Source organism: Tripterygium wilfordii, chromosome 9, assembly GCF_013401445.1.
Source record: "Tripterygium wilfordii isolate XIE 37 chromosome 9, ASM1340144v1, whole genome shotgun sequence".
NCBI lineage: Eukaryota > Viridiplantae > Streptophyta > Magnoliopsida > Celastrales > Celastraceae > Tripterygium > Tripterygium wilfordii.
Genome location: NC_052240.1, coordinates 9,593,221 through 9,620,356, shown reverse-complemented (window position 1 = coordinate 9,620,356; position 27,136 = coordinate 9,593,221). Strand labels below are relative to the sequence as shown.

At 36.6% G+C, this 27,136-nt stretch overlaps 2 protein-coding genes and 1 long non-coding RNA gene across 3 annotated transcripts; 1 reads left to right on the top strand and 2 right to left on the bottom strand.

Moving 5' to 3' along the window:
• Nucleotides 1-3,140: 3,140 nt before the first annotated feature.
• LOC120004821 lies at nucleotides 3,141-12,735 on the bottom strand. The gene is made up of 4 exons (XR_005469649.1): nucleotides 12,597-12,735; nucleotides 12,416-12,490; nucleotides 10,784-10,849; nucleotides 3,141-3,385 (listed from the first exon to the last, which is right to left on the bottom strand). It is a non-coding gene; the product is annotated as an uncharacterized LOC120004821 (long non-coding RNA).
• A 3,758-nt stretch (nucleotides 12,736-16,493) lies between these two features.
• LOC120005997 lies at nucleotides 16,494-20,384 on the top strand. Its single transcript, XM_038855875.1, has 7 exons — nucleotides 16,494-16,807; nucleotides 17,133-18,121; nucleotides 18,220-18,338; nucleotides 18,417-18,516; nucleotides 19,947-20,055; nucleotides 20,162-20,221; nucleotides 20,306-20,384. Exons 1-7 carry the CDS (start codon nucleotides 16,494-16,496, stop codon nucleotides 20,382-20,384), a joined length of 1,770 nt encoding a protein of 589 aa, XP_038711803.1.
• Nucleotides 20,385-22,120: 1,736 nt separating this feature from the next.
• LOC120005256 lies at nucleotides 22,121-24,545 on the bottom strand. Its single transcript, XM_038854792.1, has 3 exons — nucleotides 24,370-24,545; nucleotides 22,890-23,184; nucleotides 22,121-22,421 (listed from the first exon to the last, which is right to left on the bottom strand). The coding sequence occupies exons 2-3, from the start codon at nucleotides 23,146-23,148 to the stop codon at nucleotides 22,387-22,389; spliced, it is 294 nt and encodes a 97-aa protein (XP_038710720.1). The 5' UTR covers nucleotides 23,149-23,184; nucleotides 24,370-24,545; the 3' UTR covers nucleotides 22,121-22,386.
• Nucleotides 24,546-27,136: the final 2,591 nt, after the last annotated feature.

Sequence of the window (27,136 nt, the reverse complement as noted above, 5' to 3'; positions counted from 1 at the left end):
TCCATAGCTGTAAGAGCTGCAAGGATTTGTGAAAGGTCCATAGAAACATTGCAAGAAGGCATCCCTTGAGTAGAGGGAATTTTGTAAAAATGACCTAGTTAAAAAGTCAAACAAGTGAAACGACCTAGTTTTTTCAAAATCGTAGAAATGACCTACTTTAGCTTTTTTTGGACCCAAATACCCCTAAAGTTGAAAATACCCTTTTTTCCACTCACAATACCAGAATACACATAACCCTCCTAACGGCTTTCCTCCTGCGCACCCTATTTCTCATCATCTTCTCTGCACTTAAACATTTCTGTCAGAACTTGTTCTATAGAGCTTGGAAAAGCAAGATTGGCTTCTGAGTTATTTGTGATCTTCGTTATCGCAAGTCTGAAGAGAGGTTCTGTTGGCAAACATTTCATACCACTTTTGGCAGGTGAGTACATCTATATTCTGAGTAATTTTGTTCCATACATTTCTCAACTGTATATGAAGTTTTGAACAAACACATTTTCTACTCATAGCATCTGTGTAGTCAAGCATAATGAGTTTGTAGTCAAGCAAATGTATATGTAGTCGAGTATTTGTGTTTCTATGGTCGAGCAAAGTTGTTTATGGTCGAGCAAAGTTGTTTTGGTCGAGCAAAGGTTTTGATGGTTGAGTTTTTTGAATTGTGGTTGAGCAATTATTTAATTTGTTGGTCGAGCATATTTTTATTTTCTCATTTCATACCTACTTACGTTTTTTGTGGTTTTTTGTTATTTTTAGGAATGACATGTTGATTTTGTGATCATTTATGGTGGCCAGTGGGAAATTTGTCGAGGGATTTACAAATACAAAGGTGGGAAAAGCCAAGCTGTAATAGTGTCCAAAGCAATTTCTTTTGTAGAATTTATGGATTTGATATATGAGTTGATTGAAATGGATTGTAGTGTTGGTGAATTGTTGATGAAATTTGCTTATAATACACATTTTGATATGGAATCGATGGTGCTATGTAACGATCGTAACTTGCAGTTCTTTCTTAGGCAAAATGATGATCCTCGAAGACCTGGAACTCCACTTCGTGTAACAATGCATCAGAGAGAGTTTGTTTCTCAAGATGTAAGCTTCGTTCCACCCCAGCGGGAACAATTTCATTCATAAGATGTGGGCTTTGTTCCTAATACGCAGCAGCCGTGACATTGTGGCAGTGAATTCCCTTCACATGTTGATTTTGACGACGATCCGATTAGTCTGCAAGCCAATACAATAAAGATAATGCAGGTATTGATGATGGGGCTGATGACTATCAAGAAAATATTGGGGTTGATGACTTTCAAATGGATAATAATGGGATTGAAAGTTCAGTACTTCATCGACACCCACCTCCATGTGCGGGCGGTAACTTAGTGGATGAGCCTCTTAGCAACAATAACATTGGCTCAAATTCGCTTGGCACATCAAACCTTGTTGGGAGTAATAGTAGCAATAGCTGTTGGGGTGGTAAAGTTGTGATTGGGCAGATTTATTTAGACAAAAAAGAGTTACAAAAATATATTGCTATGTATGCTATGAGCAAAAACTTCCAATTTCACGTTATTAAGTAGACCAAAACTCTTTTTATGATTTAATGTGCTGCTAATGGGTGCGAGTGGCGTATGCGATCGATAAGAATTAAGGATCTCAAGTTGTTCAAGGTGACGAGGCTTAATGACAATCACAAATACTCTTTGGACTTTATTAATCGAAGTCATAGGCAAGCATTAGGAAAGGTTATTGGAGAATGCATTAAGTCAAAATATAATGGTGTTAGTCATATTTACCGGCCAAAAGACATAATACAGGATGTGCGGCAGGAATTTGGTGTTAATATTAGCTATGATAAAGCTTGAAGGGTTAGGGAAGCTGCCTTGGAATCAGTGTGAGGGACACTTGAAGATTCATTTTCTTACCTGCCACACTATTGTGCCGAGTTAGAGAAGAATAATCCTGGTACGATAACTTATATAGAGTTCGATCACGAGAATAAGTTTAAATATTTTTTCATTACTCTCAATGCTTCGTTACGAGGATTTTGGAGTGCAATGCGACCTGTCATCGCCGTTGATGGTACTCACCTAAAGGGCAAGTACATGGGCACACTCTTTGTTGCCGCTACTCAAGATGGCAACAAGAAATTTATTTAGTGGCTTTTGGGGTTGGAGATTCGGAGAATAATGCATCTTGGGAATGGTTTTTCTAGAAACTACGAGTTGCACTTGCACTTGAAGATTTCTCAGAACTATCATTGATATCGAATAGGCATACAAGTATTGAGAGAGCAGTTTCACTTGTCTTTTTGGAATCTTATCATGGGCACTGCATGCACCATATCAAACAGAACATGAAGGCTAAAAAAATTGATGATGTCGTGTTTCTCAAGCCAGCAAAGGCTTGCCGTATTTCAGATTTTGAGCATCTAATGACACAGATCCGTGGTTTTGAAGGTGGCAAGGCACATAAATGTCTAGAGGATGCAGGATTAGATAAGTGGTTGAGCAATTGAGATCCTTAATTCAAAGGTGATTTTATGAGCATTGTACAAAAGCGGCATCCATAACATCCCAATTGTGCAAGAATGTTGAGAAAAAAATGACAAAGCAGAATGAAAGGGCTTTGCATATGTTGGTTGAACAAATAAGTCATATCAAGTTCTATGTACGGGATGGCAAGGTGAACTTGCACGACAAAACATGCACGTGCAGGAAGTTTAAAATGCAACAATTGTCGTGCGTTCATGCATTGGCTACTTGTCGATTTAGAAATGTCGTTGTACATTCTTTGTGTTCACAGTATTACACCAATGAAGCTATTATGGTGGCTTATGCAGAACCGATATACACAGTAACTCTTGAAAATCAACACATAATAAAGCTAAGATATAGTTTTATTGCCACCAGATATAAGACGATCGAGAGGGAGACCAAGAGAGCGAAGAATACCATCAGCTAGTGAAACAATGGTAGTTAGACTTTGTGAACGACGTAAGCAACATGGACATAATCGTCAAACTTGCAAGGAGCCAATAGCGTTGCATCCAACATCAACAACTTAAATAATTTCTATGTAACATAATGTATCTTATATTTCTTGCTTTGATAATAATAACTCTATATTGTATGTCAAACTAAACTAAATCTATGACTTCATTTTATTCACTTCTCAATAAGTATAAGTATGGAATTGTGCAGGTTTGTGCAGGCTTTTTAGTGAGGAAGTTCGTGCATGTTAACTGGGCAGGTGTGAAAACATATTTACATATACAGTGGAAAAAAAGAAGAAGACATAAAATTTACATATAATCAATTCCTTAAAAACATATTGCTCGACAACAAAAATAGAAGAAAATACATGCTCGACAAGGAAACGAATGCTCGACCTACAAAGTTGTATATCAAAAAATTGATGCTCAACTAAAGAAAACAAATGCTCAACTATGGAAAACAAATGCTCGACTAAGGAAATAAATGCTTTTGACTACAGAAAACACATGCTCGACTAAGGAAACATATGCTCGACTACAAAAAACAAATGCTTTCGACTACAAAAAACACATGCTTGACTAAGGAAACAAATGCTCACTACAAAAAACATATGCTCGACTACAAAAAACATAAGCTCGACTACATTCTCCACCTCCTCCTCCTTCTCTGGCAACTCTGAAATCTCCAACTCCTTGTTTTTGAGGTTCAATCTCATCACTTAGAACCTCATCCTCCACCTCCATGTAATTACCGACTAAATATAATGCTCGACTACAACAATTATGCTATGCTCGACTACGAAGTTAATAATACTGGAACACACATAATGCCCGACCCCTAAATAAAACTACTCGACTAATGCTCGACCTACACAAAATACTAGACTATATAATGCCCGACCACCTGCATGCAAGCAACACCAAAAACCCAATACTTCACTTACAATGTCACCCAATTAAATAGAGTTTCACCAAAAACCCAAGCCGACAACAGGTATGTAACGGAATGCAAACTTTTTCCGTGTAATACTAAGTTAAAATCGAGCATATAATCTGCAGAAAACTAAGCCAGTAAGATACTGACTTCAGAGGGGGAAAATCCCTTATTTGTTGCCGAAAATTGATGATCGGTGGTTGTCTGGTAATGTCGAGCAATCTGTCGAGCAAAATGGGTTTGAAAGAAATGGGTTTTCGTGGGAAAGGGAAAAGCCAAATGGTGGGTTATGTCTTCGAAGGATAATTTGGTCTTTGCAACAAAAAATTATGTCATTTATCCGGTTTATAAAATTATGTCTTCTAAGGACGTCATTTTTACAAAATTCCCTTGAGTAGAGGGCATAGGAGGGAAATTTGAAGTTGTGGCTCGCTCTCCCTCAACCGAAGAATGCTCATCTAATAAATGGATCAAAATTTAAACTAATAAAGCTTGTTGTTATGCATCGTTAAGAGAAATTTTAACTGATGAGGCCATTGTAAAAATGTTCTCGAGGCCTTGATTTTCAACTTGGTACTTTGTTCATTTTGTTTGCTCATTGTCAATTTCTATAGATAGCCCTTTATTTTCGTTTTATGTCAAAATGCTTTCCTCTCTCTATGCTTCACTCTCTGCAAAACCCTCTCTCTCTGTTCTTCACTCAATTTACGGCTTTCAACTAGCCTTACTTGCGAATGACTGATTATGTAGGCTGCATAGAAGTCACATGAAGTAACAGATATGAATGAGATTTGCTACAGAAAGGTTACATAAATGCCAACATAAACACGCAAAAAAATGTATGAAAATGTGGTGGTTTTATTTGATAAGCTGTCCAGCAAAAAGACTCAACTATACTTATGCCATCTACAGTTGTTTCACTATTAGTCCTTCACTCAATTTGCGGCTTTCAACTGGCTTTACTTGCAACTGACTGATAATATAGGCTGCATGAAAGTTACATGAAATAACAGATATGAATGAGGTAGCCTATAGAAAGGTTACATGCATGCAAACAGAAACACGCAAAAAATGTATGAAAATGTGGTGGTTTTATTTGATAAGCTGTCCAGTAAAAATACTCAATTTCTATGGATAGCCCTTTATTTTCGTTTTATGTCAAAATGCTTTCCTCTCTCTATGCTTCACTCTCTGCAAACCCCTCTCTCTCTGTCCTTTACTCAATTTACGGCTTTCAACTGGCCTTACTTGCAAATGACTGATAATGTAGGCTGCATGGAAGTCACATGAAGTAACATATATAAATAAGGTAGCCTACAGAAAGGCTACATGAATGCCAACAGAAACACGCAAAAACATGTATGAAAATGTGGTGGCTTTATTTCATAAGCTGTCCAGCAAAAAGACTTAACTACACTTATGTCATCTACAGTTGTTTCTCTCTCCGTTCTTCACTCAATCTGCGGCTTTCAACTGGCCTTACTTGCAACTGACTGATAATGTAGGCTGCACTGAAGTTACATGAAGTAACAAATATGAATGAGGTAGCCTACAAAAAGGTTGGAGCTCAACTGTATTGCCACTTCTGAGACTTTCTGCAACGACAAGATGGTTGGTCTCTTTAATATGTTTTACAAGTGCCTAGAGTAAAAAGTTCAGGGTTTGTGAAGCTTTGATTGTGACACTTTCATACAATATATCAAAATTGAATACACCCTCATTGGACGTAACCTACCGGTAGGATACAGGTAAAATCACAACCTACCGGTAGGATAGGATTAAAAATATGTCTAATTTTTCAAAACCGTTGTCAACCTTGTAAAAAAAATCTTTATCAAAAACTAAGCAATTATATTTTCTTAAAAGCCATAATTGTATGTGATTCGAACGTGAATATCTTTCAGATGACTGTGGTACTTTAGTTATCATACAATATATAAAAATAGAATACACCCTCACAGGGTGTAACCTACCAGTAGGATAGGTTGAAAAATATGTCTAATTTTTCAAAACTGGTGTCAACCTTGTAAAACACAATTTTTATCAATGTTAGGGTCTAGATAAGTAGTATTGAGCTTTATTTGATAAGTTGTCCAGCAAAAAGACTTAACTACACTTATGTCATCTACAATTGTTTCTCTCTCTGTCCTTCACGCAATCTGCGGCTTTCAACTAATGAAGCTGCATAGAAGTCATATGAAGTAATAAATATGAATGAGGTAGCTTACAGAAAAGTTACATGCATGCAAACATAAACTCGTAAAAAAATGTATGAAAATGTGGTAGTTTTATTTCATAAGTTGTCCAGCAAAAAGACACAACTACACTTATGTCATCTACAGTTGTTTCACTCTCAGTCCTTCACTCAATCTATGGCTTTCAACTTGCCTTAATTGCAACTGACTGATAATGTATGCTGCATGGAAGTTACATGAAGTCACAAATATGCATGAGGTAGCCTACAGAAAGGTTATATGAATGCAAACAGAAACACACAAAAAAATATTTGAAAATACGGTGGTTATATTTGATAAGCTGTCCAGCAAAAAGACTTAACTACACTTATGTTATCTACAGTTGTTTTTCTCTCTGTCCTTCACTCAATCTGTGGCTTTCAACTAATGTAGGCCTCATGGAAGTCACATTAAGTAACAGATATGACTAAGGTAGGCTACAAAAAGGTTACATGCATGCAAACAGAAACACGTAAAAAGATGTATTAAAATGTGGTGGTTTATTTGATATGCTATCCAACAAAAATAAACAACTACACTGACGTCATCTACAGTTGTTTCACTCTCAGTCGTTCACTCAATCTACGGCTTTCAACTTGCCTTAATTGCAACTGACTGACAATGGAAGCCGCATGAAAGTCATATAAAGTAACAGATATGAATGAGGTAGCCTACAAAAAGGTTACATGCATGCAAACATAAACTCACAAAAAAATGTATGAAAGTGTGGCGGTTTTATTTCATAAGTTGTCCAGCAAAAATACACAACTACACTTATGCCATCTATAGTTCTTTCACTGTCTGTCCTTCACTCAATTTGCGGCTTTCAACTATCCTTACTTGCAACGGACTGAGAATGTAGGCAGCATGGAAGTTACATGAAGTAACAGATATGAATGAGGTAGCCTACAAAAAAGTTACATGCATGCAAAAAGAAACACGCAATAAAATGTATGAAAATGTGGTGGTTTTATTTCTTAAGTTGTCCAGTAAAAAGACTCAACTACACTTATGTTATCTACAGTAGTTTCACTCTCAGTCCTTCACTCAATATGCAGCTTTCAACTGGCCTTAATTGCAACTGATTGATAATGTAGGCTGCATGGAAGTTACATGAAGTAACAGATATGCATGAGGTAGCCTACAGAAAGGTTACATGCATGCAAACAGAAACACGTAAAAAAATGTTTGAAAATGCGGTGGTTATATTTGATAAGCTGTCCAGCAAAAAGACTTAACTACACTTATGTCATCTACAATTTTTTCACTCTTTGTCATTCATTCAATCTACGGCTTTCAACTATCCTTACCTGCAACTGACTAAGAATGTAGGCTGCATGGAAGTTAAATGAAGTAACAGATATGAATGAGGTAGCTTATAGAAAGGTTACATGCATGCAAAAAAGAAACACACATTAAAATGTATGAAAATGTGATGGTTTTATTTGATAAGCAGTCCAGCAAAAATACTTAACCACACTATGTCATCTACAATTGTTTCTCTCTCTGTCCTTCACTCAATCTGCGACTTTCAACTGGCGTTACTTGCAACTGACTGATAATATTGGCTGCATGGAAGTTACATGAAGTAATAGATATGAATGAGATAGCCTACAGAAAGGTTACATGAATGCAAACAGAAACACGTAAAAAATGTATGAAAATGTAATGGTTTTATTTGATAAGCTGTCCAGCAAAAAGACTTAACTACATTTGTGTCATCTACAGTTTTCTCTCTCTGTCCTTCACTCAATCGGTGGCTTTCAACTGGCCTTACATGCAACTGACTGATAATGTAGGCTGCATTGAAGTTACATGAAGTAACAGATATAAATGAGGTAGCCTACGAAAAGGTTGGAGCTCGGCTGTATTGAGACTTCTGAGACTTTCTACAATGACAAGATGGTTGGTCTCTTTGATATGTTTTACAGGTGCCTAGGGTAAAAAGTTCATGGTTTGTGAAGCCTTGACCGTGGCACTTTCATGCAATATATAAAAATAGAATACGCCAAGTGAGGGTGTATTCTATTTTTATATATTGTATGATAACTAAAGTGCCACGGTCATTTAAAGGATATTCAGGTTCGAATCACAAACAATTATGGCTTTTAAGAAAATATAATTGCCCAATTTTTGATAAAGATTGTGTTTTACAAGGTTGACACCGGTTTTGAAAAATTAGACATATTTTTCAACCTATCCTACCGGTAGGTTATGATTTTAATTGTATCCTATCAGTAGGATACGCCCAGTGAGGGTGCATTCTATTTTTATATATTGTATGATAACTAAAGTGCCACGGTCAAGGCTTCACAAACCCTGAACTTTTTACCCTAGGCACCTGTAAAACATATCAAAGAGACCAACAATCTTGTCGTTGCAGAAAGTCTCAGACATATTTTTCAACCTATCCTATAGGTAGGTTATTATTTTAACTGTATCCTACCGATAGGTTACGCCCAGTGAGGGTGTATTCTATTTCTATATATTGCATGATAACTAAAGTGCCACGGTCATTTGAAGGATATTCACGTTCGAATCACATACAATTATGGCTTTTAAGAAAATATAATTGTCTAGTTTTTGATAAAGCTTGTGTCTTACAAGGTTGACACCGGTTTTAAAAAATTAGACATATTTTTCAACCTATCCTACCGGTAGGTTATGCTTTTTACTATATCCTACAGGTAGGTTACGCCCAGTAAGGGTGTATTCTATTTTTATATATTGTATGATAACTAAAGTGCTACGGTCAAGGGTTCACGAACCCTGAACTTTTTATCCTAGGCACCTGTAAAACATATCAAAGAGACCAACCTATCCTACCGGTAGGTTATGATTTTAATTGTATCCTACCGGTAGGTTACACCCAGTGAGGGTGTATTCTATTTTTATATATTGTAATGGCATGTCAGCTTAATGATGGAGTTCATGGGTTGCTTGAAGTTTTGAGTACTTGGTCTGATGGACCAATGGTAAAGTAGTGTAAGAATAAAAGAAGTGGACACGTGTCAGTGTTTGAGTGGTCCATGTGTTGTGACTCTATTGGTTATCCTTTGTAAATTGTGTTACTTATAGGTGTAGGCTGTAGAGGTGAAAGACATCTTGGTTATTGCTGAGTTTCTCTGCAAAGAGGGTGGGAGGTTTTAGTCCCTCGAATACTAGGGTTTATCTTTCCTTTTGACATGTTTCCCTTATTTCCAGTTGTATGAGATCGTTCTCTGAATCAGTAATATCACCAAGAATATTTGAATATATCTCTGTTTCCATCTTGTTTCTATTAAATATATTTTATGTGTCACACCCCGATTCGCAGAGACTGAAGAAAAGGACAACACAAATGTGCACCTCATATGTACATCACAACCCATTATGATTTCATTCAAAATTTCAGCAACATCTCCCTATAAATTGGGGAACCCAACTTGTAAACAGAACACACAACAAGCCGAATAACATCTAACACTATTAAAAGTCAACTGACCCTCAGGGTCCACAGTCAAGCACATATCCCATCATAGTGATCTGACACACAGTAGTCACGAGACACCACTCCTGGCCAACCAAACACAATCCATATCCAAAGCATAAACAAAACTCCCCGTAACAACAACGTATTCACACAACGGTGGCATGCAACCAACAAGTCAGACACATACATCCATATTTATCTATATACATATTTAGACACACAATAAAATAGTCATCTAGGCCACCACCATCACACGCTCTCCTGTTGATCCGTAGTCTATGCACTAGATCCTTCTCACATGTACGAATGAGAAAGTAGATAGGATGAGCAGAAGGCTCAGTAGGGACAAAATAGTAGAGCACAAGTAAAGAATAATAAGGCTGAAATAGTAACAACGTGTAATCGATGTAACAATATGCAATGCAATATAACAAATGCACCCGATCTATCCAACTGAACCTCTATATCTACCTCTAATGACACCCAAGTCGATGGATCAGATTCCCACCCTACGACGATAAGCCGATGAGAATCCACCTGCGCTACCTCTCTCTAGCATCCAACCAATACCAAGAAACGAACATCAATCATCCCATCAACATCAATCTCAAACCATTAGAGAGAAGGTCAACACATATGTGGTTGCAACCACTTACTACTGGCCCAACAGTGATATCTCAACCTGTCACGCTTGACCTAGCATGGGAGAGCTAGCCAGCGTGCAGTAATAAATACCGCTACAAGAATCCTATGGACTAGGACCATCACAAGGCTCATATCCATCATCAAGGCATGTGCCCAAATAACATCCACCCCCTAACATAAGCCCCAAGTCCATACTTGGAATGTACCATGCATATATTATGCAATCTTTAAAAGAAACATGCCATAAGTGCAACAAAAATATATGTATATACAAACACACATCAAGATGCATGAAGAGTCATACAAAGCTCGGTTTTTGACCAAGCTTTCCAAGGGTCATTCTTTTGTACAATAGAATCACAACATAAACAAAAATGATAGAAGAAATAATGGTAAACTATCAAAGCGTATTTCCCCTCGGAATAAATCAAGGCGGAAACCAAAGTTTACTATTCGAGCAATTTGATGGCTTGAAAGTGTTTCGAAATAGAAGGATAAGAAATCTTTACCTCGAAGTGAACTTGTAATTCTCACCAAGAAAGCAACGTCTACTCCACACTTGAACTCGCAATTCTCTATCTTAATTCTCTAAGGTTAAACAATAAAAATCCTATCACAATATTATTTTTCATCCCAACCTGATAGCAATTTTCGATCCCTTAAAATAAGCAAACAAAAATCCCAAATTAAAATACTCGCAAGCGCACAAGACCATAGTAGAATAGGTTATGCAAGAACGAGGTCGAACCACAAGGATTGGATAAACAATACGATTAACTACTATACTAAACTTAGCAAAAGAAATAATTATTAGGAGATGATTGATTTTGGATAGCAAGCAACGAAATTAAAGCAACGAAGTAAAGAAAACACAAACTTGTTGATTTTGGTTGTGAAAGCAAATTTCTGAAAGCACTAGGACAATGAATCCATCTTAATAATCCTCTCTAGTTGTTGATTACCTCACCTTTAATCCACTCAATCGATGTTGTTGGCGAATCCACTAAGGCATGAATTATCTATGGTATCTAGGCTAATTCCTTTATCTTAACATGCAATTTGGTTATAGTATCTAACTCAAATATGAACATGCAAGATGTCCTTAAGTTCAAGAATTCATTAACATGCCATGTAAACCCTAGGAGTATTGTATCTACCCTAGGCGTTCCCAATTCCTAATCACAAGAAGCTGGTCCCAAACCCCGTATGGTATCTACGTGAAATTGCATCAAATTACTTAGTTGAAAACTTAGTTGTTGGTCAATCATCCAAGCAATCAAACAAGTATATAGCACAGTGATTAGAAATCCAACATCAAAAGGGCAATCAAAGATAAGAATAATAAACAAACTAGAGAATCATATGAAGATTTCATCACGCCCTAGCAAAAGCGTTTAGTTACACATAGTCAAGAATGAAAACCACAAGAAAGGTTGGAGAACACCCTAGAAAAGTTGACTGAATATCTGAGTGTTTGAACCTTCGAAAGTTCCTCAGAATCCTATGAAGTCCTCCTTAATAGCTCTCTCAAACCCTAGACTTCCTCTACAACAAATACTAAAATTCCAAGGAAATTTACCCTTGGTTTTCAAAACAATAAACCCAACAAAAAGGGAAGAGGTTGACTTCTTCTATGATTAGGAAACTGCACTGCTGGATGTCTTGGACGTTTTCCCATGTTCTGCCCTTCATAAAAATCTCCAAAAATATGTAAATTGAAGCTTGATCTCTTAGCTTTCCAGGGCCATCTCACACTTATCTAGCAAAATTCTGTAGAATCTTCTAGACCACTTCTTCACAGATAGCGCAGTTCTGCAGAGATCATATTTTAGCTCAACTTGTCTTCAACATCTGGGTCAATTGGCTTCACCAAAAATTCCCAAAATATTCTCCAACATTCGTCAAGGTCTTAGCTTTATTCTCCAATTGATGGTTCTTCAAAAATACTCAAAATATACATTTTTTCATCAAAAACCATCCAAGTGCTCGAGAAAACTGAAAATGAGGAAAACAAAGTAATAAGTCCTTTTTAAAGCCAATCCTCTAACAAAAATCAAGTTTAGAGAGTACTAAAATGAGAGAATATATGAGCTTATCACAACCCAACCTTAATTAAAACAATTTGAGTCAATAAACCATACCTTGAAACTTGTTAGTGCCACCAAATCAAGAAAGTAAAGTCTCCTCTTGAATTGGCTTGAGGACCACACTTGAATCTAGCAATATTAGAAGATTAGAACCTAATTTTGTGTTATTGGACAAATAAAATTCTCATTGAATCAAAATACCCAAAACCCACAAACCCTAGAGCCAAGAATTTACCTTAATCCTTCTCTTTTCTTGTAGAAAATTTAAAGTATGTGTGTGACTCCACCTAAGAAGGACCCTTGTCGGTCGGAGCTTCACGGGAAACTTGCTGGAATAGTGGCTGTCGATTATGGGTATGTGTTTGGAGAGAAAAGGGAAAGTCAATCTTTTTTTTCTTTTTGAAAAAAAAAAGAATCGGGTGATGCCGACACCCTTCTCTTCTAGTATTATTTTTTTTAAAATCTTTCTTTTCTTTTCCTTTTTCTTACTTTGACGCAAGATTATTTCACAATTTCTTTTCGGCCCATATGACAATCCAATTTCATCACACAATTTTTTTATTCTTTTGACAACTAAGTCTCATTTATTCATTTTATTTTTATTTTTATTATTATTAATTTTTTCCTTCTTTTATAGAGATGGGGTATTACACTGTGTTTATCAAAATCCTACATAATGAATGCTCCATGCCTTGCAAGCGCAAATTTGGCATTCAGTAAGCCTTAATTTGGTAGGCTGTGACACTAAGCCAAGCCACGCTACCTTAGCCAAGTAATGATTGTTGGACGTATAGTGGCGCATAGGTCAAGCCATGAATGTTGGCCATCCCACGCATGGTTGTTGGATGCGCAGTGGTGCCTAGGCCAAGTCACGCCATTGCCAACGAACGTGCAATGGTGGCTAGTATCACGAGCTGCCCCATCAAAGGTTTAATGGCGCTTGCATGACAGAGCATTTCATAGAATTCTAGAACCTTGTGAAGTCTTATAGAGTATTGTAGAATACTAGGAGAATATTTTATAGATATTCCTTAGGAAGATTTTGGAGAGTTGATCTTAGCCATCCAATTGGATTAATCTCTACCATTGGATGAAGTTTGAGACGTATATATAGAGGTTATTCCTCCATTCTCCGAGCATTATTGTATTCTTTTGGTGTTGTTGCTAGTTCTTTTAGTTCAAGTGTTCAACCAGAGTGAATGTTGAACTTAGTTATCCAAGGTTGCAAGGATAAGTTAGGTAGCTTATGGTTCACGACATATTGGGAGCTGTTCACCTTGAGCCCATAACAAGTGACAGGGTGGCATCAAGAGGAAAACATAAAGAAGATGGAGGGGTCCAGTGAGTTTCTTAGAGAGATGCTGACGACCTTGAACTCCATCGCGGGAGAGTTGCACGAGAGAGATGATGCGTTGTTTGCAACCAAGTGTGAAGGTTGGCGTAGCAAAGAGAAGTCTTAGTTCAGAGTCTGCTATGGAGGTTGGTCACTTCTCATGAAACCTGGAGCTCTACTTCGACACTGTGGGTTTGAGGGACGGTTTAGCTTTTCATCGAACCATTCCACTTTATCTTTAAGAAATTGCTACGTTGTCATGGCGTAGTTGTACCCTCGACATGTCAAACAATTTCAAGGTGAAAATTAAGAAGCAATTAAGAACTTTGTCATGGGAGAATGTCGAAGATGAGGCACGAGGTAAGTTACTTCACCTTACTTGTATAGGTATTCTTTAGGAATATGTGAGAAGAGTTCTCCTAGCTATTGTTGGAGATACTTAACATGAGTGAAAAAAATTCAAATTTTGCTTTTATGGATGTCTTAGCAATGATGGACATAAATTTTGACGGTAGAGAAGGGGAAACAAAGAAGATATTACCCTACAATTGTCTACACTTTAAAAGATCATATCATCCATCATTCTTCCTTTTGATTTCATTTTAAAAGGAGGTATCTTACTTGGCTACCACCCAAATGACACTATTTGAGGACTCCCTGACCAAGAGAGAAAACTCATTTATAATGAAACCTGACACGGTTAGTTTACACCTTTCTGCACAACTAGCATACATGGAAAATGAGATTACTTGTCTTCAAAGGTGGTCTCTCCGAGTGCTCCTAATCAAGATCTTATCTTGAATGTCACCTCGGGCATCTGGTTTTGAGCTTCCTAAATAGGAGTGTCTTTCTTCATTCCCATTGAGAGGAGTTGGATTCTCTCCTATAGAGGTTGTTGCTATGGAGGATCATTCGGCCTTTCCACCAAGGCCTGCACCTGTTGCAATAGTTGGGTGAAATGCTCCTGTGATTGAATCAGATTAATTATGTCATGTTGTCTGGTGTTACTTTTAATACCATTGCTTGGTTTGGCACCTCTACAGTGCCTCGTTTGGTAGCTCAATAAGTGCCTCCTTCGTACCTCGAATTAGCTTGACTCCTCATATCACTTATGTTTCCTCCGTGCCATGTGTCAGCATTCTAGTATGTTATATTATGGTTCTTTTACCTAGTATATGGCATGTGAATGCCCTGCTTACACATGAGAAAGGAAAAATGCACGTCATACACAAATTCTATTTGTCAACTAATGATATATTGCTAGTGGTGTCAATTGGAGATTTGAAAAGTAAAGGGATTGACTGTCAAATTTCAAAACGGTAGGCACAAAAATATTTATGTCCAAAAACTTCACATTAAACATTTTTTAATCCCTTCATGAAGAATTGTTACATATTTTCTTTACCTTCCAGTCACGAGTTACTATTTAGACCACTCACATCAGATTAGTTAGACATGATTCTTTCCTTCCCCTATTTTTAGGGTTTACCATGGGTCGGGTCGATTGATTATCGGCCGATAATATCTAACCAACCGACTTTGATTAAAATGCAAAACCATTACCTTACCCAACTTTATGGGTCGGGGTAATGGTTGCCAATCGACATTGTTGGTTGGTTTATGGGTCGGGTGATGGGTACACCCAACCTTTTTATTTATTACCCACTTTACCTTGATTAGTTGATTTGGGCTTTGGGATGTGTAAATATTTGGGTTTGGGTCTTCTTGAGAGTTAGCCTAATTTGGGTTTGGGTTTTCGGGTGGGTAAATCTTTGGGCTTAGCCTAGTTTGGGTCCATAGTTGTTAACAATTAGCAAATACTTTAATATTTAATTACAATGTTGTAAAAAGCGGCCTAGTCGGTGACTAGTCGCCAAGCAGAGGTGGCCGCTTCGATTAGGGCCTAATCGGGTCACATAATCGGTGACCCGATTATGCACCGACTAATCGGCCAAATCGGCGCTAGTCGATTTTTTTTTGCCTGAGCTCCACCAAAACGACGTCGTTTTGGTGAGATTTGTTTTAAAAAATATATGCAATTGCAGAAGGCCATCCCTGACATCAAACGCTGCTATCTGCAACAGCAACACAGACCCTAATTTTCGTCATCGGTAATTTCATCCAGTGACTTCATGCCACGATTGCCAAAGAAGCCCCAACAAGTATCAAACATTTCCGATGAGATAAATGCAGTAATTCGTAGATAGATAGCGAGCACTAGCTCCCAGTGCTCGATTGAATCTTCAACAAGGTCACGGCATCTTCTGAGTGCTCCAATTTTCGTCTTCAATCAGGTATCTCGACCATTGAGTTCATAATATAGCATATGTCAATTACATTTACATGTTGTTTTAATCGGCCTTTGTTTAATTTTGTCGAAGAAAGGTATGATGCAAGGGTAAGTGTACAATCTGTCATTTTGTTGCTTTTATGCTAGTTGTGCCTTGATATTAGGGAATTTATTACATAGTGCAATTGCATATATTTTACTCAAAACTGAATTGAATGAAGAACGGTTTTTAACTTTTTATGTGAACTGAAGCAAAATATATTGAAGTCTGATAATCTGAATTGATAGATTTTTTTGGTTTTGCTATTCTGGTTGTCTATTTTTATTTTTTAGGGATATGGCTACTTCATTAGCCGCTTCTAATTCCAATGTTGGTGAATGAAGCCACAAATGATGTGAACATTCAAAATGCATTGAAACTTGCATCCGGTGATATTGGTTGGGAGTTTGGTGAACTTGTTGATGTTAGTGCATTAGATTAAATCAAATGCAAGTTCTGTTCGAAAGTTATGTCCGAAGGCATCTATCGACTCAAATGTCATGTAGCCGGTAGGTCAAGCAATGTGAGGGCTTGTCATAAGGCCAGTAAAGAGGCAATAAAGGAACTTGTTGAGGCACTAGATGGTAAGAAGAAGAAAAAGACCGAGAAGCAAATTGAAGAGTCTGAACTTAGAAATGAAGTTTCGATATCTGGTGGAGCTACGGAGATGGATGAGGATATGGAAGTCATGGGATCAAGGAGAAGAAAATGTGATCACGAGCTTATGGGTAGATTTGTGGAGATTAATTCACAACCAAACACTGATTCTACAAAGTTTACAAAGTAAGCTAGTTTGGTTGCATTAATGGACAAGAAGAAGGTGATTGATACGCAATAATACATAGCACGGTGGGCCATTGAGAATGATATTGCTTTCAATGTCATTCAAAGTGACAGTTTCAAGCTAATGATAGAGGTTATTAGGCAGTTTGGTCCAAGACTACCTACACCGAATCGATATCGCTTGGGTGGTCCATGTTTGAAAGTAGAGGTTGTGAGCCCTAAAGAAGCATGAAGATGAGTGGGTCATATCTGGTTGTTCCATTAGGACTGATGCTTGGGCTGACCGTAAAAGAATGAGCATTATGAACTTGTGTGTTCATTGTAGGGAAGGGATCTCTTTCATTTCCTCAATGGAGGATTCTGATGCATCCCATACGGGAACCTACATATTTGACTATGTCGACAAATGCATTGAAGATGTAGGACCAAAAAAGGTAGTGCAAGTTGTGACGGATAACGCTTCTAATAACATGGCAGCTGCAAGTTTGATGGAAAAGAAGAGACCCAATTTATTTTGGACTTCTTGTGCCACACATATGGTGAATCTTATGCTTGAGGCAATTGGTAAACTTCCAAGGTTCAAGAATGCAATTGATAAGGCAAGGGCTTTAACCAGATTCATATATGCACATCACTCAACCCTAAGCATGATGAGAAAGATGACGAAGAAGCGTGACATAGTACGGCCGGGTGTTACACGCTTTGCTACTAATTACCTTTGTTTGCAAAGCTTAGTGGAGAAAAATGAGCAACTAAGACTTATGTTTGCTTCAGAAGAATGGGCCCGGAATTCACATTCTAAGAGTGCGAAGGGAAAAGTGGCATATGCGACAGTTGTTAGCATCTCCTTTTGGAAGTCCGTGAACTCGTACTTGCTCATTTTTCGTCCATTGGTGAAAGTACTTCAGTTTGTTGATAGTGACAGACCATCTATGCCATGGTTGTATGGAGAACTTCAAGCGGTGATAAGAGAGATCAAGGAAGACGTATCTAGTGGACTTGAAAAGAATTATAAACCGATAATTGACATAATTGAGAGTAAATCCAAAGGAAGACTTGATTCCTCTTTGCACTTGGTGGGTTACTTGCTTAATCCGTACCACTTTGCAAAGAATAGGGTAAATATAGGAGATGATGCAACTATAATGGAAGCATTTCTTTATTGTGTAGAGAAGTTCTTCTCCGATGATTTGACCACTGAAGGGATAGTGTATGATGATGAATTGATCAGGTATAAGAAATTAGAGGGAAAGTTTGGAAGAAAACAAGCCCTTTTTTCTTATGAAAGAAAAGGTGCCAATGAGTTCAATCCCGGTAAGTCTTAACTCCTAAACTCCTAGATCATTTTTTAAATTTTTTCTTCATAAAGGAGAATTGATTAGTATTATTTTTTTTATCATAATGAATGTTAGTTGGGTGGTGGAGTAACTATGGTGGTAGTACATCAAACTCGAAGAAGATAACAATTAGGATTCTCTCATTGACCACAAATTCATCAGGTTGTGAGAGGAATTGGAGTACATTTGAAGGGGTAAGCAACTTTGACCTTTTTTTATATAATTGTTTTTGGTATTTTTTTCATCTAATTGGCAATCGCATTATCTTGTAGGTGCACACTAAAAAGAGAAACAGACTTGACTCAAAAAGATTGAACAACTTGGTGTATGTTCAATTCAATGCAAAACTTCTCTGCAAGAAGCAAAGAGTGAGTAATGATAAAGATGTCCTTCAAGCGGATGATTTCAACCTAGAGGAGCACTAGGAATATAAGAGAACTTGATGAGGAAGAGTTTGTCTCGGAGGAGTCGTCCGAAGAAGATGATGGATATGACTTTGAGTAGATGTGCCTCTAGTGGAGGAGCAAGATGATATTTTTGAGAATGATTATTGATGAGTGATGTTTCTCCTTTTGTTTTTGTAATTTGTGTGTGTACTATTGGATTTGAATGGATTTTTGATTATGATTTAGTCTTACACTAATTGAATGGATTGAATGGATCTTTGCTTTGATGCAGTTTATTTTTGCTTGGATTGCAATTTATTTGTGATGATTTTTGAGTCCGATGAATGGATTTTTGCTTGGATTGCATGGCTAGGCTAACTGTCATCGGGTTGCTTTGATGCAGTTTATTATATCTAAATTTAATTATATACAAAACTGAAACAATGAAGAGCACTTGGTTGATTCATTTATATTGTTTTTTTACTTTTTTACACATTTATATATGATATACATATATATATTAATTAAAAAAACTCAAAACGATTAATCCGATTAATCCCCGACTAGTCCCCCATTAATTCGATTAATCCCTAGTCCCCGTGAACCGCCTAACGACCGACTAGAGATTTTTGCAACCTTGTTTAATTATGAAAATCAATTGGCCGATAATTATTGACTTTTGGGTTAGATGAAATTATCGACCCGACTGTATGGATCTGTTGATAGTGGATTATCTGTTGGTTGGTAATGAGTCGGTTGATCGATAAAACTGATCCATGATAAACCCTATCTATTTTCGAGAACAGATATAGAGAATTAGTCAAAAACATATAGTCTTCACATTAATCAGATTATCTGTGTACCTATTTTGCATAACCCTAGTGATTTTCTACATTTGGATAACCGTTTCTACCATTACTTAAGAGGAAGGGGCCGAGCTCGGGCCTAATGGGAAGCTCATTTGATATTTAGGGCCAAGCCAGAGCTTGGAGAAGTCCGGCCCGTAGGCCCTCGGGCATGTATGTATATACACATATGTATATTTATATATCCTATATTCAACCCAAATAGACTCCTCATTGTTTAAGCCCATTCAAGAAGCCCTAATTCCCTAAATCCATAATCTCTTTACCTTGCTCCTATACGGAAAAATTGTAGCAGAGAGAACGAGAGCCGAGAGAGCAAAGGAACCCTAAAACGTCTTCTTGAGTCTCGATTTTCTTCCTGAAACGTTGCTTTTGTGAGTCTTCTCTAATGGGCAGAGAAGCGGCCATACCAGAAGAACTAGCATGATCATCATCTGCATCTATTAGTAGTTTTGAGCTCTCATTTCTCGCCTTTTATCAGGTATTTTTTCTCTCGATCTTAAATCCGTTTTTTAATTTTGGTACTTTTGCGTTGAACAAAAATTCCTAGAATCCGAGAGTAGGAAACGAAGGTGGAATTTTGATTTCCAAGCAGCTCTAGGTCTTAGGGATGGTGGCGAAGAGTGTTCACTTTATAAACCCTTGATTAGGACCCTAAAGTAAACAAAGGAAGGGTGATTATTTTGATTACTGCTTTTTATAATGCCTAAAATGCTTTTATATTGGAGTGATAATATTGTTTGCTACTTTTCTATGTGGAAAAAGACGTGTTATGGTTTTCTTGCCTGAAATAATTGTAGTTATAGATTTTATATATGCGATATCGTTGGTTTCTGCTTATATACATTTAAGAATGACTGGAAATAATATTAACCCACGGCTTAAAATTATCCCTTAATGTCATTGTAGTCATCACCCCAAGCCTCTTTCAGCTTACATACTTAAGCGCTTAAAGCTATCAAGTAGTAGCAGGAAAGATAGTTTATAGATAATTCTACAAAAAAATTACATAGAACTTCATATAACATTAGTATGAAAGAGGTTCTTATCTTGCTTTTCTACATTCTGAGGGAAGTGCAAGGTGAGTCATTGCATGTGTTGAGTCTGTTGACCGAGCATTTTACTCTACTTGCAGCACTTCATTTACTTTCTTTACATTGTTCAATAGGGCTTTGATCTCCTAAGAGGATTTCCAGAAATTGCTATTGATTAATTTTGCTTAATCATTCTTTTTGTGTGTTGTGATCTCTTCTCTTGATGGCTTATTGGGGGTGGTTTAATTTTGTTTTAGGCTGGGTTTATTTTTTGAACATGCAATCCTTGCTAACTGTGCTTATCACTTGTATTTGACTCGATCTGTTTCGCTACTCCATTGAAGGAACACATGCTGGTCTGAAGCGACATGTATATGGCCTATTGGCCTTTCATACTCGCTCAATTATAAGCTTAAGAAGCTAACAAATAGTTTCTCTCTTTCCATTGCTCTTTTTATACCTGTTTTAGTTGTGATTCCATGTTTCTATACTATTTTAATCTTTCAGATTGTGATGACAATATTGCTCATGTTAGTTATAATTTTCTTTTGCATCCTCATAGTACTTAACGAATGACTAAAAAAAGTTGCAACTATTTGTTCATGTTAGACTATTAGTTATTTTCTTTTGTATAGCTCTTCCTTGGCCATTTGCCTAGCTATTTTTTGATACTCTTCCATTTCAGGATGGAAGTTGATGGTGTGATTACCACAGAAGAACAGCCCGTGGGTATGACTATGGATTTGGAGCAATATTGTTTATGAAGTATTTGACTCGTATATTATTTTAGAGTTTACTTACGGATTTTATGTAATGTTGACTGCTATTGTAATAATTTTACTTGTATTAATGTTGGATTTTATTTAAGGCATTTTTACAGGTTTTTTTTTTTATATTTATGATTAAGCCTACAAACGGGCCGGGCTCGACGGGCCGAGCCTAGGGCCGAGCTCTTTTCTAACGAGCCGAGTCCGAGCTCGAGTTTTTGGAGCCCTTTAAGGCTCGGGCAGAGCTCGGGCCTTATTTAATGGGAACGGGCCGAGCCTAGGGCCTGTCAAAGCCCGGCTCGGCCCAGCCCGGCCCATTTTCATCCCTAGTTAAGATTACTATAATAATTTCTCTCTCTTATTTTTATAGTCTGCTCATTTTAAATTTATCTCTCGATTTTCTGCTCTCCCTTTTTTTGTTATTCTTTATCTATTTAGTTTATATTCTCCTATTTTATATTTACGATTTTTTATATTGTATTTTTATTTTTAAGATTTTCTATTCTCCACTATCAAGAGTCGAACCCGAATATTTTAATTGATTCCATTGGCATAGGGCTCCACCGGAACAGTCACACTTGCCATGTATCGACTGCTAAAAATAAAAAAATAAATCAAATAGGGAGATACTCTGCTACTGCTTCCAAACACTTGGTACTAATCTATCAAGAGGGTTCTCTTATATTTCAAGTTAAGGCTGCCATTAGATTCTTTCTGGAACTCCTGAAACCTTCCAAATCCATGTATATTTCTACAAATGGCAAATCAGGAATTCCTTTCCACATGAGAGAGATGCATGGCAATCATAGTTTAACATATAAGATGGGAGGGGAGAACAACGAGACACAGTCAAACAACACGCAAGACTTGGCTCTCCTCCTCAATGCAAGAAATTAGCAGAACAGAGCTATCCAAAGGAGAAATTAGCAGAACAGAGCAATCACTATGCAGACTGCTTATTTGATCATAACTTCCCGAAATCTACCAACAGAATGTGGAACCACATCCAAAAAATTATGGACGAACATTATTAGTTGCATACTTTCAGTTTTACTTGCCTAAAGATGATTTGGGGGGGAGCCCATAAAAGAAAGTTAAAACAAAGAGCAACAAGGATGTCTTCAGATTCTTTACAAGCTTCATCTAAAGCATATATGATTCCAAATAAACCACCAACTGCGATCAGGCTCTATTTGTCAAACTCCCAAATGATACCTCCATCCTCTGAAATACCAAAGTAAAGGTAGCTTAGTCAGGGGGTCAAGAAACTTGCTATCAAGCTACGAGTGCCCATCTCATAGAGATAGACGGGCATTGTTACAATGATGTTACCACCATGTGGTAGCAATATGCTTTTTGCTTTTCAGATACAAGTTACTAAAGAAAATCCTGAATGCAGTTCAGATTGCAAGTAAATATAAGATTTACTGAAATAAAATAGGCATGTACTTAAAAGTGTGATCCATGAGTCTAATAATCCCGAGTTTATTTCTTTGTGTTATGGTCCTATGGAGCAAGAATTAGAGAATGTCCCGCATGGTGTTAAGAATTGACGTATTTTGGGGACGTAGTTAAATGCGTTTTTTTTGTTATTAGTAACCAACCATCAATTCTTAACACCACGTAGGTGGGACGTTCTCTAATTCCTACTCCATAACAAAAAGAAAAAAACTCAGAAGGTCAAGGGTATACCTCTAACTTTCTTGTTTATCCATATCTCTGTCAGCATCCCAGCACCAACTCCACCAGCAATACATGCTCCAAAGAAGGCAATGTTATAGGGAAGGGATTTTCGAGGAAGAAAATAAAAATCAGGAATGTCCCTAATTTTTTTGGGAAGCCGCTTCCTTATAACTGGTTTACTGCCTGCACTGGGGTCTTTCTGCAATTCACCACCAATGGTTTTCCAATCAACCCCTTTCAATGGATCTTTTGATTCTTCAGTTCCCATGACATAAGACAGCAATTCCAATCCCCAATGACAAAGCTACAAAAATGTTTATCCAGGAATGAACACAAATTATATTTTCATGTTTCAACAGAAAAAAGATAATTGGAATACAATGACATAATGAATGTAGCAAAAATAAAATTTAAAAAATGGTAACAGGAAAACACAAGTTCGCAACATGTAATTCTCCAATAATGGCTACCAAAACAAATTGAATCAGAACAAAAGCTTTTAGCGGTATATGTACTACCCTGCCTGAATTACTAACCAATTATTATTATAAATTACGTAATTTTAAACAAAAATAAATGGAATTATGAGGCTCAACAAATACACAAACGAAAAGTTCAGAGAAGAGATGAGGATTCTAAATGCACAAACTTAACCAAGACAAGCCCAAATATTACAAAAAAAAAATGGTCGTTTCAAAAGAGATTGAGAGACACTTGCATTAATTCAATATCATATTTCCTGTCTCCCTTTAACAGCAAAAAACCCATCCATCAAATTATCAAAACTTTCGTTACATACCCTTTGAAGCTCTCGGTCTGCAGTAACAATTTTCAATAGTGCAATGAATTCGTTCAGGACAGTAACAGGGATTGAGGAAGGCAATCTGGATATGTACTTTTTGGTTGAGAATTGGGTAAATATTTTTGAAATTATGACAAAATATAGAGGCCTCTGGCAATTCAGCTAGAAAGGGCTCTCTATTTTTACAAAAGATGACAGTATTTTTATCTATAATAAATAATGGTGTTTTTGGCATAAGGTTCAAGATCAAGGACTCACTCAAGATTTTGGTACCATAATAAAGCCCAGGCGATTTACTATAAACAGGGTGGTTCATCCTGTTCAAGAAAAACGCATGGCATGAGTGTATTTCACTTACGTATGCAGAACCAGTTTTAACATATATTTACAAGTTTTGATCTCTTGAGCAATCTAACAGGTTGAATGGCAGTTGGAAAACTTTGTTCACACTTAACAATGATAATAATCAAGCATACACGTTTACAGTTCTTATCTAAGAAGCACCAATACAGGTGCGGCCGTGCGGGGATACTCGATACGAGACATTTGTCATTTCTTCCAAAAACTAGGATACGGGTGCAGCTGGATACAGCCTATATAAATATATTTTTTATATATTTATATACATACATTCAACAAAAGCATCATCGGTTCACTGTAATAGAGTCGAGTTAGGGAAATCAATACCCTTGAGAATGGAGTGAAGATTGGAGGGGAGGGTGGAGAGCTGGAGACGGCGTCGGGGAGTCGTATCCGACCAGACAGGAGTGTCGGACGACAGGAGAGTAGCGCCTCCGGCGGCAGCAAAGGTGAATGAAAGAATTTAGCGTCTGTCCGCTAACTCTCTCTGTCTATCTTGCAGTGAAGATGACGAAGCCCTTATTTGAATGGGTATGGGCTTTGTGTCTTTTAATTAAGTGTTAAATGGGTACATAGCATATTCTCTTAACTGTTTCAGCCCAAATTTATTAAAAAAAACTTTAAAAGTTATTGGCCCAGGAGTATTTTAGAAGTATCACAGCCATACTATGCCGTATCCAAAATTTTAAAAAAAAAATGTAGAATTTTTAATCTTTGTGATTATGACATTTGCATGATCAATCAGATTTTGTCTAAATTGTTGTGCATGGAAGTATTTAGTCATTTGGATAAAACATGAAACAAATGTTTTCATTTTCTTATCTCTTATTTACAGGTTTGTCATTATTATCTCACCAAAAGATAAATGGATTTATCATAGACAGATATATTTATCACTTGGTATTTGACAAATGAAAAAAAAAAATCAATGATCATTATCATGAGATTTAACAAACCAATCGATAAGATTAATTTAATTATTATCATCTCATTCTACATTCATCTTATCTATGAGATATGACTGTGTTATCAACTATGTGAGGTCTAAATTATCATGTGGATGATTATTGGCTTAGGATGTGTAAGTCAATAAGTTAGGTTGTGTTTCTATTTGATTTAATCTCCTATTGATGGTCATCTTTATCTCAGATAAAGCTTATCACTTAGGTATGGTGAATGATTGTTTACCAAGAGATTAACCAAATTTGGTATTGATGAGATTGACTTATTGATAAACACATTATTTTCTCAATAATATTATACCTGGAAAACAGGATTTTGTATAAATACCACAAGTGTCTCTTCAAGATCATCATTGAAGCTATTGAGAAAAAAATACAAGATCATTGATTGAGCTTCATGTTTCCGTTTCATATTGTGCTCTCTCGTATTCTTGAGTGTTAGATCAAATGTATAAGTGGGTGAGAGATTGTTTGAGTGTGAGTGAAAAACACCAAAATAATTGTATAATTGACAGGTGGACTCCAGAATCTCCTCCCTAGTCATTGTCGATATACCCTTTAAAATACGGATTATTCATTGGTAGCACAATCAAACCTTGTACACATTATTGCATACATTAAGCTTCCAGCTGCATTAGAGTATGTAACTATTTTCATTTGCTCTTGTTCTTGTGGAGTCTTTGGACACAATCGATATCTTAACCCTTCGTTTTTGCAATAGGATTGTCTACGATTTTACAATCTTGCATAGAAATCTTTCAAGAATTTTCTTGATATTCGCTCTTATGTAAGAGAAAATAATTTATTTGAATGATCTCTTGAAATAATTTTATTGTCTTGGTTTTTGGGATAGAAAATTGATGTTTGGTTGGTATCAACAACTTGTGATTCAATAACAATATATTGTTGACAGAAATTGTCAACTAAACGGCCCCAAATTTCCAAACTTTCAATTATAGTCAGAATTAGGCTAATCAAAGTAAATCCACTATAGGACAAAAGGCTTCCTCATAATCAATTCTTTCATGTTCAGAATATCTTTCCGCCACAAGGCAGAGTCTTATATCTTTTGATTGAGCCATCAGTCAATGGGAATGAATCTTGATCCGAGTGGGAGTAACAAAGATAATAATGAACAATCTTAATTGCGACGAACATGTCGCAAAAGCATTCATAGTCAACGTTTTGAAATCGAATGGGAAGCATTAATTGTCGATATTTTGGGAAACAATTAGTCTTGGAAGACTCTCCATCTCAGCCATTCATGAAATTTGGCCAATCCAAGTTGAAACAAGTCCCAACTAGGTGGTAGCTTTACTCTAACCGAAGATTATATTCTAGTCTCTACTTGGCTTAACACAAGTTTGGATGCAACTCAAGAGACTGATCAAAATCAAAACTACTTTGGAACGGAGCCAAGAATTCATATGAGAAGGGACTAAAGGTTGACAGGGTTCTGCCCTTGTAAAAATTTTTAGTGCTATTTAATGAAAAATTATCCAAGTTCTCATTGATTATAGCAAAATCAAAGTGAAAAAACAAAAGTATCAGTGTCACTAAATGCATAAAAGAGCATGTACTTACAAGAAATACATAACCACCATATGGTTTATACTACACACATGATATTTTGAATGCATTGATCCACATCATGTACCTGCAGAAATAATTCATAAAGTGTTAGACATAAACAAAAAGAGTAAAATCGAACAGCACAAAACTTGACTTAATAAGAAAAATGTGAAAGTTCAATTTATTTGAGTTAATTTTACTACTACGCACGATGTCTTTTCATTTTCTCAAAACGTGGAGCAATACTTTCATTACTTATTTCATTTAGTTGTTCTTCTCAATATACACTACCAAACTATCATGTAAAAGCTTATATCTCGAGGATATGTAACAAAATAATATCCAAGTAACTTAATTCATATATTGAAGTTTTTACAACATGAATTGAGAGATTAATTGGGAATAGCGGATAACGAATGAACAAAGAACAAATTCATAACATAAAAGAGTATATACTTTAGAACAAAGAACCAGATGCTTTAGAAATGAATAAGACATTAAAAACATAAACGCAATTGAATAATGACAAACAAATCCAATCGAATCCCTGCTTCTCATTT

Coding starts and splice junctions, on each gene's coding strand:
- LOC120005997 (XM_038855875.1), top strand. CDS start 16,494: ATGTCCGAAGGCATCTATCGACTCAAATGTCATGTAGCCGGTAGGTCA. Junction 16,808..17,132: donor GATTCTACAAAGTTTACAAA/GTAAGCTAGTTT, acceptor TGTTCATTGTAG/GGAAGGGATCTCTTTCATTT. Junction 18,122..18,219: donor TGCCAATGAGTTCAATCCCG/GTAAGTCTTAAC, acceptor AATGAATGTTAG/TTGGGTGGTGGAGTAACTAT.
- LOC120005256 (XM_038854792.1), bottom strand. CDS start 23,148: ATGGGAACTGAAGAATCAAAAGATCCATTGAAAGGGGTTGATTGGAAA. Junction 22,422..22,889: donor GATAAACAAGAAAGTTAGAG/GTATACCCTTGA, acceptor TTGGTATTTCAG/AGGATGGAGGTATCATTTGG.